The 14,869-nt window shown below is 48.2% G+C and overlaps 1 protein-coding gene across 2 annotated transcripts in view; it reads right to left on the minus strand.

The window, feature by feature from the left end:
* Window positions 1–14,869, minus strand: part of LOC142896574 (cGMP-dependent protein kinase 1) — an 85,774-nt gene extending 70,905 nt beyond the window's left edge. Inside the window, exons 1-2 of one of the 2 annotated variants that reach the window (XM_076038307.1) lie at window positions 13,916–14,869; window positions 3,588–3,754 (exon numbers count right to left, since the gene is read on the minus strand). In XM_076038307.1, coding sequence (XP_075894422.1) covers window positions 3,588–3,754; window positions 13,916–14,172 — 424 coding nt within the window. In that variant the 5' untranslated portion in view covers window positions 14,173–14,869. Of the gene's footprint in view, window positions 1–3,587; window positions 3,755–9,370; window positions 9,996–13,915 lie in introns of those variants that run through there. The other variant, XM_076038306.1, reaches the window with a different exon arrangement.

Raw genomic sequence — 14,869 nt, forward strand, 5'->3', positions numbered from 1 at the left:
CCCACTGCTGGCATGTGACCACTGTTGCATTGGAGTCGTTTCCTTTCCATTTCAGCCAAAAACGCCTCCCTCCATCAGTGACGAGAGCAAAATCACAAAGCCCCTCAACAATTATGCTTCTCACAGACTGGCTGGTCTCTATTTCTCTCTGCCGAGCCTGAGAGGAAGTGATTTGCGGTGTGGGTGTGACACCGGCAGACGACTCACAGGCGACTTGGCCGAATGCAGTGGGGATTCAGAGTGGGGCCGCCCAGTCGCCCTGTGAGCGCCGTGTCTATTTTTGAAACGGAATCTTCATTTATTTATGGTTTTCTATTTCCATTTCCAACCTGGATCCATGAAAAAAACACTATTGTTTTTTTTTTTAAATGCAAAAATGAGCCTGCCATGCAAAACACCAAGCAGGGGCGTTTTGCATTTCATTTTCATGATGTCATTTAAATGTTGACATTTTTTGCATGTGCACTCCTTATCTTTGGTCCCTCAGATAAAAGCCTCTCCTGTACGGCAGCTGCCGGAAGCCTCTTAAAGGATTCACACACGCACGCAGCCTGCGCTGCTACGACTATAAATAAAGTTATGCATTTTAAATTGACTTCTGGGAAAAGCTGGTGATATTTCACAACGCCGGCTTTGTCTCGTGTGCACAGGCTGGTTCCTGTGCACACATAAAACAAGCCACAACTCTTCTTCCTCACGGCAAGTGGCGGGGCCGTCGCCGTTCGTTCCACCTTTAAATTCCCCACAGTGTTTGCACGGCCACCTCACTGGAAAGCAGGAGTCAGCTGCCTTAATGAGCGCCAATGAGGCGGCTCTCATCGAACAGGAACTATGTTTGCTTCCTTGCTCCGCTGCTTTACAGATTTCCAATACAGGATTTTTTTTTTTTTTTCAAATGAATCACATAATGACAAACAACGCAACGCTGATTAACATGTTGCTTCGGAAAATCAGCGGGTGAGGCTGGAAAAAGCTTATTAGTTTCAGAGCAACAATTTTGCTCTCACTTATTATTATTTCCCCCATTTAAAAACTCACTGAACATTTATGGATTTTATTCTCGTGAAACTGTGAAAACAAATTTCTAAAACATCTTTGTTGCAACTCAGATAAATATATCATTTTTTATTTTTTTTAAAATGCTGCTTTTTAATTGCTGGCCGTCTACTGCCGACGAGAGTGTTTCACCCCTGGATGGTGTTTACGCTCGCTGAAGCGCCGAACATGCTGGTGGGGAGCTGCAGCCATTAGCGCAGGACGAGCTAATAACTGCCCTGTTGTGTTCCATTCCACCGCTTTTCACCGCAGTGTCTCTCATCACATGGACATTTGTTAATTAAGTCCAGTATTGCTGGTTAGTCTGTGCACTTTCCAAACACACTCCCGCAACAGGTTCATTCCGAAATGAACTCAACCGTGCAATATTTTGAAATCATTCCATCCAGAAAAAACAGGAGGGACTACACCAGCAACTGATACACGGTATATATGTGTTGCTTTAATGAGTGCGACCGACTCAACCTGCCATACAACAAGCGCCGCCGTCGAGCCGCAGAGGCCTCGCCAGCTCCGTCCCAGACTCATTAGCGTCAAGGTGAAGGGAGGAAGGAGCGGCCACAGCTCCGCGGGAAGTTGCGGCGGCTCCTCTCGCACTTAGGCGAGTGCACGTGCCTCTCGCACACACGCACGTACCGAACAGAATCTCCTCTTGTTATTTCAGTCACACAGATCCGCGACTGGCGACAACGAAAACGGGGAGCACCTTGCCAACACCTTCATCAAAGTGAGCAGCCGGCTTTGAGCAAACATCATGAGTCCGTTTTAGCTGTTGAAATATTTACAGAAATTCCAAGACCAAACAAGACCATGTAAACATCAAATATTGTGCAAAATTCACTTCAGCAATGTTTCCAAAAGAGAATATTTCTCTTTCCTGAAGTAAGAACTGTCCATCTTGTACTTCATCTTTTGCTTGCTCGCTGTGTAATGAAACACTTTTATGAAATGGAGCCCCTCGTGACCTCACTAAGGGAACTGGCTCCTGACTGGCAGCTCAGGTGGACGGTCCAGTTTTGAAACATCATGTCTGTCAACCAGCTCAGCTTGAAGCCCTATGCAGTTGATTCTTTCTTCTTTCCACTGACTTTAATGACGCACTATGAGAAAATAAATGGACCTGAGCAAAACTAAATAAATAAATAAATAAATAAATAACCAAGACACTGCATTAATGTTTCTGGTCTGCACACCCTACAGACCTCTGATTTAATAAACTCGTTAAGCGGGTGTGTCCAATAAATTGTAAATTTGATTGGTGTGCTGGGTGTGACCAAATTAGCCGAACCGTCGCGGTCACGTCTCACCAAATGTGCAGGGAGTCCAAAAAAAAAAATCCCATCCAAACACTGCGGCGCTCGTGACAAAGTGCATATCAAATGGAACGTATCCGCCGCACAGCTGGGTCACGTCTGCGATGCTGAACAGAAGTTACCGCTAAAATATGCTTCTTCCCAATTATCCTGAGTACCGTCATTACTGAGGCCTAATTAATAATTAAATAAAAGAAAAGAGATTCTGTCCATCTGGCCACCCGACTGATGCACCTCAGAGATCGACTCGTGAAGACGGGGCACTGAGGCCCAGTGTCTTTCCAGGAAACAGCGGGCTGAAACACATCCAGCTGCTCCACTGGAGAGCAGAACAAGAACCAAAGATGCCAATATCAGTCTTTTCTTTTCTCTCTTTTTTTTTTTTTTTTAGCTATTTTTCTTCCAATTGTGTTTCCATGTTCTCAACAGTGTTTCACCCTTATTACAGCTGCACTTTCATGTCCCAGCGATGGCGCATGTTGTGAAATCCTCTGAGCCAACAACACCAGCGAGTTATTCGCCCCATATTTCTCCTTTATGCGATAGAATGTCGGCAGGCGGAGGACTTCACCTCTGCGTAATGATCAGTTGTATTCTGAAGGGGACTAACCGGTGGCCGTTTCTCCTCCGAGGACGGAGGGTCAATGGCTCTTGGCGCATTTTATAGCAGTGGACGGCTCTCGCAAATCACGTAGGGGAAAAAAAATGCCCTTTTCACAATTCCCATCAGCGGCAGGCGACCGCCGATGTCGTGCTGCTGCGACCCTGCCATCAGGGGCGCCAGCAGTCTGTGTCGTCAACATTTATTTAAAGAGAAGAAGAGGAAGATTGAAACGGAGGGGAAACACGAACCCCCATGCTGGGACAATACTGCTGGTAAAAGAATGAATCATAAAGGGCCCAGCAGGTGAGTGGCTTGGCGCAAGAATACACCCAGAGGAGCGTGGAGTGGATGAATCACACGGCTACGCAAAGAGATACAGATGTGAGTTCTATCATCACCTCTCTGAAACTGTTCAGGTACACACTGCACTTCTTTTCCCCTCGTCTTTCAGGATGACGCAGACCGAGATTTTCAATTAATTCCGATTAATTTAGTGCGCGCTAAAGTTCATCAAACACTTCCCACCCCGGGGTTACGTTTTATCTGCTTTATGGAATTATTGAGCCTCCAACAGAAACGACATCTCAACCCCTAAAAATGAACGTCCAGCTCACCTTCCATGACGTAGACCAGGGAGCCCACGTCACCCTCCTTGATGATGCAGCTGTCCTTGCCGTACTCCACCGGATACATGCAGTCCACGATCTCCTGGATCTGCGACTTCTCCAGGTGCTTCATGAAGTCATTGTCCTGGATGGCCTCCTTGATGAGATCCTTGGACCTTTGGCAAGGCGAAAGGGAATGAGATGCAGAGTGTCAGACTGTATTGGGTTTTTGGTTGTTTTACCGTGGGAGGGTAAGAGGGCTAAAATCTGCACAGAGAAACACACAAAGAACCCTTGTTGGGGATCAATACTCTTTAATGTCCATTAATAAATATTGATTAGCTCGGTATGAGGTCTTGCTTTTTGCCTCTCAGCGACAAATGTCTGACTCCAGCCGCACAGTGGCCACTTGGAAAAAAACTCTTTCTGGAGTGAACTAAGGAATATCGAACTTCAGTTCTTATGAGTCATTCCCAGAATCAGTATTTTTAGGTAGTATCTGTGCAAAGGGACAAAGAAAAATGCACTTGATTGTGTGATTGTACATGGGTGGATTTAGGTGCAGTTGTGACTGAACGTCGAGGCCAGAAACCCTCACAGATCCAAGCTGATTGGCTCATTAGCTCAGGGACCTGTGCACATCACAGCCTTGCACTTTAATCCCGCGCGCTGCTTTGACTCGCTACCCAATCACAGACTTGCCGCTTTCAGCCTGGTGCCTCGGTTTTCTTGTCTTAAATTAACGTTTTGTTGACTTGCTGTCGATTCCCAGATCCCGGAATTTTGCCTCCAGGGACAAATGAAGGACTCAATTCAATTGGACTCTGTGGTTCTGACCCAGAAGCACACATCAGACGGAGTTTCAGTACCTTACGCCCAGCTAAGAAAGACCACAAAGAAACAGTTTTGCAGAGCGAAGGTCTTTTGAAAAGCTCGGAAGGCCACGGCTGGATCGCTCCTGGCCTGTTTTGCCCGTTTGGTAACGCAAGGCTTCCGAGTGACGGGACAGACAACGTGCACATGCGTCACTGCCCTCTGACGGGCAGCGACCCTTTAATAAAGCCTTGTCAAAGCCGGTAAGGAGCGGAGAAAGCCTTTAGCGCTGCTCTTTGCTCTGCCTTTAAGCTGTCCGGCTCTCATTAAACTGTCATGGCTGCAGCATCCACCTGATTGAAAGTTCACTTTTTTTTTTTCGTTTGTGTTTTTCTAGGGTTTTTTGCTATATCGAAACCTTGGCTGTGCCACCCGCTATTTTCTCCTCAAAAGGATGCTAATTTTTTCTACGCACGCTGTGCAAATGAGACAAATTCACGGGCGATCAAAGTGAAATTCACACTTAGAAAAAAATCAAAACATGGGCTGAAGTCCAGGCTACGTCAAAGGAAAACTTCGGCCCGAAACGTCTCAGACGCAGAGAGATGAGGGAGAGGAGAAAAAAAAAAGACCAAGAAAATCTGACCCAATTCCAAACGGTGAGTCAGTGACACTCTTTCATCGAAGCCTGTCGTCGCCCCGTCTGAGTTGCTGCGTGGCAGTTTTTTTTTTTTTTGACGGCGCCAGCTGGATGAATGAGGTTAATAATGTCGCGATGATAATCCCTTGAAGCTTTCATAGCCTAATTCATAAAAAAGGAGAGACAGAAAGAAGGCCGTGATGGAAGAGGCTGCTGAGGAACAGTCTCTCTTTTCTTCACCCCCTCCGCCCGCCAGCTCCCCCACCGCAGCCCTCCGCTCGCTCTGTGCCCTTTTCGGCAAGTGATCACCTGAGGAGCCCAAGATGCCAGAAGGCATTTGTGAGGCAAAGCATCCACCACAAACGGGTCCCTCTGCCCTGCTGTGAGCCCGCAGCTATGTTCTACACCAACTGCACAAACAAAACTTTCAGTGTTTCCTGGGCTTGGGGATTTCCAATGCTTCTGCTGCTGCCTCGTCTTCGTCTTCTTCGTCTTCTTTCACTTTTAAGGTCAGTGAACGCTTTTTCATTACGTTACTGGAGACACATTATGAGAGCAGCGAGGGGGACGTCAACGTGCACAGAGGGAGAGGAGATGAAAGCGAGGCGGCGCGGCGCGACGAGACGAGCGACAGAGGAAAAAGCAATCACACATTTCCACCTCAGCCGGCGCAGACAGGCAGCTCGTGCCGGTGCCGTCGCTTGAGCAGCTCCGTCTCTTAAAAAGTTAAGATATCGCTTGGTGGGCTGCTGGACGTCCTGCGGTCTGGAGAGAGAGAGGCGTGTGAGGGCATGACGTCTTGTTGCTCAAATGCTTCGCTCAAACTGCACAGCCGCCTCTTCCAGAAGCTTCCCAGTTCCAACCTTTATCCATCCAATGTCTTCTATATATCATAGGTGTCAAACTCTGGCCTGCGGGCCAAATTTGGCCCCCAGTGTAATTATGTTCGACCCAGTACTAGAGCTGCTGGCCCACTGCTCATGCAGCGCTAATACTACAAATCCCAGAAGGCTCTGCTGGTATTGTGGCCCGTCAATCAGGACAGGATGTTTGTTGAAGGATATTATTATTACTTAATTGGTTTATTGTTGTTATTTTGTTTTTAAATTTATTATTAGCCAGTTGAAAAAGATTACTGTTGAAATTCAAATCAGAAGGCTGCAAATAAAAAAAGATGCCAACTTTTCACCCCTCAGCCTTTAAAACTCTCACCGATCACTCAACTGAAACACGCCAAACAAGGCAGCACGCCACCTGAAATCCCAGGCACGTTTCTTTTCTTTTTTTTATCAGTCCCAGAAATCCCTGCTGTGTTTTTTTTTTCTCCCCAGCTGGAACTGTTTGAGGACTTTCCTGTCACTCTAGGGCTCGACGTGAAGAACATAATTTAGGTTACAGGAAGAGAAAACAGGGCGGAAGAGACGGTGGAGTCACAATCCTCTGGATTTTTAATTGGTTTAAGGCGACTGTCACCGGGAGGGTGCGCGGAGATCCCTATTAGAGATTTTTTTATTCTGCCCTCGGGAGTCGGAACAAGTTACTCACGGAGACAAAGACACGCTGCACCTATTTTTACATTTCAGCCGCACAATCAGTGTTCACTGTGACTCCCAAACCTCCCCTCTTCTTCTTCTTCTTTTTCTTTTTTTCTTACGACAGGAGGAGGAGAGCCTGATTTAGATCCTCATGTTTAAAAAAAAAAAAAAATGTTTATTTGGTTCTGGATGAACTTTTTAAAAAAAAAACAAATGATGCTTTGAGATACTGTAATCCAAACTGTATCCGGAAATGACAGATCAGGGCTGTGAAACTAAACTAAACTAACAGGAAATCTGCCCCGTTGACCCTGTTCTTGTTCCACTTACACCCAAGAGGTTTACGTCCTTTTCCGACCCAAGTCCGACCCCCCGCCCAACCTCAGCCCCCCTTCTCGGGGGCCTCTGGCGGCGGCACTGAGCAGCAGCGTCTTCCAAGCAGACCCTTATGAAAACATCTGCCTGCCTCTCCTTTGTGAGGATGATATATTTGCCTCCGTCCACTAGTAAAGTTTGGGACCAGGCGAGTTCGGCCTTCCTTAAAAGGAGAAAAAATGTACTTTAAAAGGGGGAAAATGGAGAAGGGTGGCGGAACGGCAGGAGCGGCACACGGAAATGAGAGCCTTGTGGAGAGGCAAAGTGGGTCGGAATGAAATGAAAATATAAACACTCGGCCACTTCCAACGGGCAGTTTACACTCCGGCAGCAAAAACAAAAGGGGACGCGCAACGAAGCCGCTCTCATCCCGCCGAGAACACGCGCGCGTCTCTCATCTTTGGTTGCCAGCAAAGGAACCGGGGTCGTGGGTCGCAATAACAAACGGAATTCGAATCAGCATAATGAAAAATTTGCAACGCTGAAAGCAACAGCGACCAAGTCATTTCGTATTCAACAATTGGCTTTTGCGTTTTTCCACCGGTTTATTATTATTCCAGTGATGCACTGAGTGAAAAGACGTGGCCGAGCAGCCGGCGGTGTGAGTTTGAACTCATTGTTCAAAAAGCTTTGGTAGAAGTTTTCAACAAATTCTTGGCAAAAATACATGGACAAATAAATAAATAAAATACTTTTCAGCTCAATGAAATCCTTTTCCTCTTCCTCCTTGAGATTCATCAGCGTCAAATCATCACCTTGTTCTGCCTTTCGATGTCAAATTCCAAACTACACGGTAACAGACGACTGCGCTGGAGCTCAGAGCGGAAAGTTAAAAATAACGCAGGTCCGCCGCAGACCCGGCTTCTTTTTCTCATCAGGAATCGACAGAAAGCCTCTGAGGGAAATCTCTTCGTGGAAAACATGCATTTCTCCTTAAGTGGAATTAACATTGCACACCAAATACCACATGTATGGATCAAAAACCCAGAATCAATAGCAGAAATAGGAGACTGTGCATTTAAAATAAAGTTTGGGCAGATCACCATGAAGGTTTTAGTTTGCAGTGACAGAGAAAAAGAGTTTGATCTCTTCACAGCCAGTCCTGGATGTCTTTTAGTATATTGGGGTCTGAGGCTCTTTTACAGATGCAACCGCCACCGTACAGCCTCAATGTTTCAGCCTTGTGTCATCAGCACCGCTTGTCTACGACAAAATTGACCCACAAAGGGGCCAATAAAGGTTTTGTGTCGGTCATCTGGCATTTCAAATCCAGGGTTCCTGCTGAAGACTGAGAGAGCATGAAAAAAGGCAGGAGGAGGAAAAACTGTTCTTCACCAACGTGCAGCACTGACAGGTACAACAAAGACTAATGGCCTTTTCTGCTCAGATGAACAACAACCTTTGCTAGGGGAGCCTCATTTGACGGAATCCATGCATCTGTGGTCTGTGATGCACGTGTCTCGTCTGGAGAGAATAAACTGCTTAGAAGTGCAGCTGGAGGGAGATAAACACAGTGACAGTTTCAAAAATCGGAAATCTATTCTGCTCATCCTGACAGCGAGCCTGTGTTTATTCCAGATCCATTATTTGACGATATTAAGTCCATCCTTGTCATCAGTTGAAGAGTCTGTAGTCGGCGGAACAAGTTGATGGAAGTGAGTTGGCTTGGAGTTCGGGGGTGGGAGGGGCCACGGAGTTGGAGAGTCGTCATCGCAGGCAAATCATAACACAACACAGAGGGATTGTTAGGACGGCTTGTCACAGAATCACGGCGTATACGAAACAGCCACCGGAACACCGCGCAGCTACGCTGCCATCATCGGCTTATAACCCATAATTCTCTTCAGCTGGAAGACATTTCATTCCTCTCGTTAGTCCATAATCAGGCTCTGATGACAGGCTTTTATCAGCTGGCCGCTGATAATCTTATCAATGACTGTCAGCTGCGGCGGCGGCAGTGTCAGGTTATTGATGAGGAGATATGGCCTTGAAATGTGAGCGTGTGCATCCGCTTAGACATACGGTACAGCGACATGCTCTCTTTTTTTGCATTTATTTGCTGTCCTCACTCATCTGCAAAACTTTATCCGAAGATTTTATGCAAAATTGAGATGCAAGATATGAATTCAGGTTTGGAGGTCGAGTCATGCTGAAAGGCTTTTTTCAACCAAAGGGTTGGAAAATGAATGGAAATCAATTACAGGGAATGGCTTTACAGTGATGCGCGTGTATGTGCGCGCACGCAAGAGAGAGGGAGAGCACCACCTCCACCAAGGGCGCTACAGGTGCTCCCTGCCTGCTGCGCAACATGTGAAAAAAAAAAAAAAGAAGAAAGAAAGAAAACCGACAAAGACCGAACGGAAGCCGAATGACGCGCGGCGGTCGGCGCGTAAAACGTAACACGCGTGCTCGTCCGACTGGCACCTTACTGTGTGCTCTTGGGGTAGAAGGGCAGGGTGACATGGCTCAGATCCTGGATGTCGAAGGCGGCGGGCTCGGCCGAGATGGCCTGCCTCTTGGTCCGCTGCTGCTCCTGGAGCTCCGTCTGCTTGTGGACCTGCTGGGTGGCCGGCTTGAGGACGGAGCGGTATTTGTCCAGCTCGTTCTGGAGCCGCTGGATGAGCTCGTCCTTCTGGTCGAGCTCCAGCTCCAGCTCGTCGATGAGCGCGTCGCGCTGTCGCAGCTCCTCGATCTTCTCCTGGAGAGCGTACTGGAGGTCGCGCAAGGTGCCCATCGTTCGGGGTGGCTCGAGCGACTCTTTATCCCCACCAGCCTCCTCGTCGAAAAGAAAAGTTACGCCAAAAAAAAAAAATAAAATAAGGCGCGCGGCTCAGCCCGTATTCCTCAACTGCGCTGGCCCCACGCTGCTCTCAAACTTTATCCCGCATGGACAGCCCTGCGATGATGCCGCCTCTCTCTTCCTCCCCCCCTGCCTCCCTCCCTCCGGAGTGACGATGGAGATGGAACCGCAGGTACGTTTGCGCGTGCAAGCAGAGGTGAGAGTTTCCCCGGCTGCGACCGCGCAAAGTTTCCCCTCTCGGCGTCTCGCACGCTCTCCCTCTGTCTCCTCCCTCCCTATCCCTCCCCTCCTTCCTCTCCGCGCCCTTTCTTCCTTTCCTCCTTCCTTCCTTGCCTCCTTCCCTCGGCGGTGTGACGGCGGAGGACCGTCCTCCCCGGATGCGTCAGGCTGCGACCCAGAGAGAGCGCATGGCGAGAAGGGCGCCTACAGGAATCTGAGGCGCGGTGCAAGTCTGTCGCCTTGCGCGCGCGGAGCCGCGCTCGTGTCACATGAATAATGAACCGATTGAGAGCTAGCCCGCCTTCCAGGCGGCCCAGCTACCAACAGGTGAGCTACGGGAGTCCGAGGGGCGATTAAAACTGAATGCACCCCCAAAGTCTGGCTGTGGCTGTTTGGTTTTTCAATTTCTGACAGTGATGTGAAAACCCCAGATATGAGAAGAACAAAAAAAAAAAAAGTCAATTCTACACTTCATTTGTTTCCTCAATTTTTCAGAAAGTGTGTCAAATCACAATTCCAACAAACCGGGACATTGTGATGTCACGGAGGGCAGTGACACCCACCAGTGGTATGCAGATCAACGCAGGAGCATCTTCGTGCCGCAGGCGTGCACACATACACACTTCCAGAGTCCATATGCGAAGGTCAGAGAGGTCGACTGAAAGGTCAATTCAAGGGCAAGTTCAGGACCGGCCCAGGTCGAAGTCCAACATGTAAACATCCAGGTGGTTATGAGTTCACAGTGGGGTTAATATGCTCTTTCCTGGTGATCTACAGTGTTTATATCAACATCTCTTTATAAATCCAATGACGTAATGTTGAAGTGATGCCGTCCAGGTCGCCCACGTGAGGCTGTCTGATGGTATCAGACCCGAATCCCCCATCACTGAGGATGCATCCGAGCTGCACCTCCAAGGTGTCTCCATAAACTCTTTTCTGACTCCAAGCAAATGTGCTCTAGATAAAAAGAAAGAAAAATTCCAACAATCTCTGACTGCACAGAAGCGAAGTAGATGTTTAAACACAGATTCACAGCAGCAGCTCCACATTCCCGGACTAATCTCCATGCTGCGCACTGACACTGGTGTCTGTCCACATTATTCCAATGAGTCAGAGTGCAGCATTTGGTCTCACGCGCTCTGGACGGTTTCAGCGGAGGAGCAAGTGCCAAGAACAATCTGATGGGCTTGGAGAGTTGCTGGGGCTGAGGCGAGAGGACAGGGAGTCACAGGCCGACCAGTGAGAAGCAAAGACACACACACGCATCAGGTTCCCTCTGGCCACAATGATGACTGGCTGTGAGAGTGTCCGTTTGGCTAAGGGGTTTTTTTTGTCTAGCGGTAAATGCTCTTTGAGCCACGCAGTAGAGGGCTGGTCTGAAATAGAAGACCACAGCTGCCCTCTTGTGGTGGGTGACAGCACCACCAGAGGCCAGTCGGCACGTCTCAGCCCTGTAGGCCAGAAAACACTCAAGAGGTCCAGCAGCGTTGATCAAATTTAACAATGCTTTCTGTTGTGAGCAGGCGGAACTTTCTTTTCACACACTGGCTGTCACACACGTGCCAATTTCAGTCAATGAATACACTGAAAAACAACAACTGCATACCAGCTGCAGAGAAAAAAAAATCTGATTTCCCTGCAGGAATATTAAAGGCCCCGCGCAGTGCAAAATTTTTTTTATTTATTTATTTATTTATTTATTTTAGCAATGTTCATGTCTCTTAGTCTGTCTGTTACTCTGTGATCCAGCAAAAGACCACAAACGCACCAAAATATGTAGCACTTCCAAAATGCAATAATTGCAGATGCTTGCTGAGCATATGACAGCTAAATATGTTGTTTGTTTTTGTTTGTTTGTTTATTTATTGACAATTAATCTCATGACACTGTCCTTTTGTCCACAGTCCAGGACGATATTAGAGATCTACTACGGACCCTCTAAAGACTCTGTATTTGTAATACATCTTGCCAATTGCCTGATGACGCTATCAAGATCCATCTGCATGTTTCAGTGTATGATTAATTTAAAAAATGGAAACAACAAACACATCAAATGCTTCTGTTCCATATGAAATATTTCATTTTGTGCCAACTACAGAAAAAAAACCTCTCTCTCAGGAAAAGCTGTCGGTCTGAGGAAAAGTCAGGTTCTCATGGATGCTGGATGCACAGGCACCACAATCATCACCATCATCATCATCATCATGACCATTATCATCATCATCACCCCCAGCAGCAGCAGCAGCAGCAGCAGCCTCATCATCAGTGGAGGCCACTCCCACTGCCCTTCAAAGCACCTCTGCGCTTTAGATTTCACCTCTGCAGCCATTCTAGCTCAGCCCTTTTCCTATGCAGATCAATAGAAACCGGACCCGGCGCTCCATGTTGCGGTAATCCGAGCAGCGGGGCAGGCCGTCGCCTGGTGCCACGTCCTGACTCTAATGGGGTGGTGGAGGACGGATGCGGGGTGGTGTTGGTTCATTCTGCCTGTATGTGTGTGTGTGTGTGTGTGTGAGGGAAGGAGGGGTCACTCTGTGTCCGACCTAGCGGCGGCCCAGCGGACACGGCGACGCAGGTGGAGACTCTGTCTCTGCTCTCCCCCACCTTCTCCGTCCTCCTATTGCTGCTGCTGCTGCTTCTGCTGCTTTTCCCGTCAATGAAACCAAGAGCGATGACATCATCACACAGATGCACAAAGTTTTACTCCGAACAACTTCACCTGGAGTTGCAACGTTCTAATTATTTCCCTAACACCCGTCTTCCCGCAGGGAGGTTTTCTAACTAGTTTTGCAACCATCATTTCCCAAACCATAAATTCCCTCTCAAGTTATTTTTATGATGTTCCCTCTTTTTTTCCCCCACGGGACCTTCTGTGCACCTTTACAACGGCCCAGGGCCACAACGAGTATCTGTTAATGAGCAGGATGGAGGACCTGCCCAGTCTGCACTTTATTAATGCAAATGAAGCCTGGAAATTGTCTCGACACCTTAATGAAATTAACCCCAATGTCTCGGGCATTAATTGACTCAGCAGAGTGATTTCTTCCCCTGTGTTCTCAGACGGTCCCGTCCGGAGAGAAATTAAAAATGAAAAGCAGTGCAAAACCTTTTTTTTTTTTTTTGTCTTATGTGGCGGGAGTTAGCAGGAACATCCAACCGAGCTGAGTCAAGATAAATATTGAAGCGCAGGATTCAGACCTGGACACACTTTCTGACAATCCCCCCAAAATCAGGCATATGGGTTGGATGGGGGAGAAGCATATGGCCAAAGCAAAGCGTTTCCTAATGGAGTATTAAATATCCTCAGACATGCACTCCGGGTCCTCAGCGTCCAGCTACTAAAAGCCAATAATGCATCGCACTTCCGCCAGTCAGCGTCCTGTGAGACCGCCGTGATGGATCTGATCAATTAGAGGCTCTTCTCAGCAGCTCGCCTCAGAGCTGCGTCATCGGCAACCAAGAATGAAAGTGATCGCCCATTCATGGGCAAACAGCCTCATCACCCATTCAGAATAAATAAATAAATTATTATTATTATTATTATTATTATCATTATTATTATTATTATCATTATTATTATTAATAATAATAATAATAATAATAATAATGATAATAATAATAATAATAATAATAATAACAATAATAATAATAATAATGTGTTGGTCGTGATGGTGACGATGATGATGATGATGATGATGATAACAATAATCATATCTTCATCATCATCATCATCATCACCATAATGACAGTAATGAAGAGACAGACGGCGGTAAGAGGGAAGGAAGTGTGATGGAGGTGCGTTGAAGTGTCAGGAGAAAAGCAGCCTGGTGCGCCTCAGAAGAGTTTGGTCAATTGTGTACTGCTGTGTTTTTTTTTTATGAATCAGACGAGCCTGAAAGTGGAGGCGGCGACGGAGGTGGCGCGAGGTTGAAACTGACACTGAAAACCTTCTTACTTGTCGGACTTGGCGTATTTCTTGAAGGTCTGCCTCGACACGTCCTGGTGCGTCTGCGGCTCGGCCGAGATGCCCTGCGCCCGGCGCGTCCTCGGTCCGATAAGTTGCGGGCTGGGCAGGACCGACTGGTACTTGTGCAAGTTGATCTTCAGCTCCTGGATCTCGTGCTCGCGGTCCGCCAGACGCCTCTCGAGCGCCCGTATCCTCTCCTCCTTGAGCAGCAGGATCTTGGCGAAGTCGTCCTCCAGCTCGGTCATGTTTGCCGTCAACTTTTAAAACGCGACCGCGCTCCTCGGAAGAAGACCCCTTTGGAAAAAAAAAACAACAACAACAACAACAAGAAAAAGAAACGCGAACTCCCCGCTCCGCGCGTCTCTCTGGCCACTCGTGGCGACGATGCTCCCTGACTGGCCGCTTGTTGTTCCCGTTGTGTGTGGCGACGGAAGGGGAGACGGGGAAGAGAAAATAGGGGCGAGATCTGCTCCTAAAGTCGGCCAGCAGCAGCAGCGAGCGGTCGGTCGAGCAGCGCCACGCAACAGTCCGCCGAGCCTCCGGGGAGCAGCTGATGATCCTTCATTGAGAAACCAATTACAGCTGCTCTTCCTCTCCGAGCGCGTGCTTGCGCGCGTGCGCCCACACTTGTACGCGAGGCGAGCGGGCGGGCGGTCGGTCGGTCAGGCAGGCAGGCACGCCGTCAAAAGCGGCCACTCAAGAGCTCCTGGCAACTCCTTCCACACTGAGACGCACGCGGCGACGCGGAGGAAGCCGAGTGCTACTGATGCTGCTGCCTCTGTCAGATATACTTGTTTACCTTCCATCTGCGCCCACCCACAATGCCAGCCAAACCCTGCCTGGCGTCCTGCAACCGCAACGTGCACTGGACTACACAGTCAGCTTTGGAATCTCTCAACCAAGCAAAGTGCAGCCAAGCAAAAGCCATTTCCCACAGGGACA

This window comes from Nelusetta ayraudi, unplaced genomic scaffold (genome assembly GCF_046127955.1).
Source record: "Nelusetta ayraudi isolate G7.1 ecotype Tasmania unplaced genomic scaffold, CSIRO-AGI_Nayr_v1 ptg000056l, whole genome shotgun sequence".
Lineage (NCBI taxonomy): Eukaryota > Metazoa > Chordata > Actinopteri > Tetraodontiformes > Monacanthidae > Nelusetta > Nelusetta ayraudi.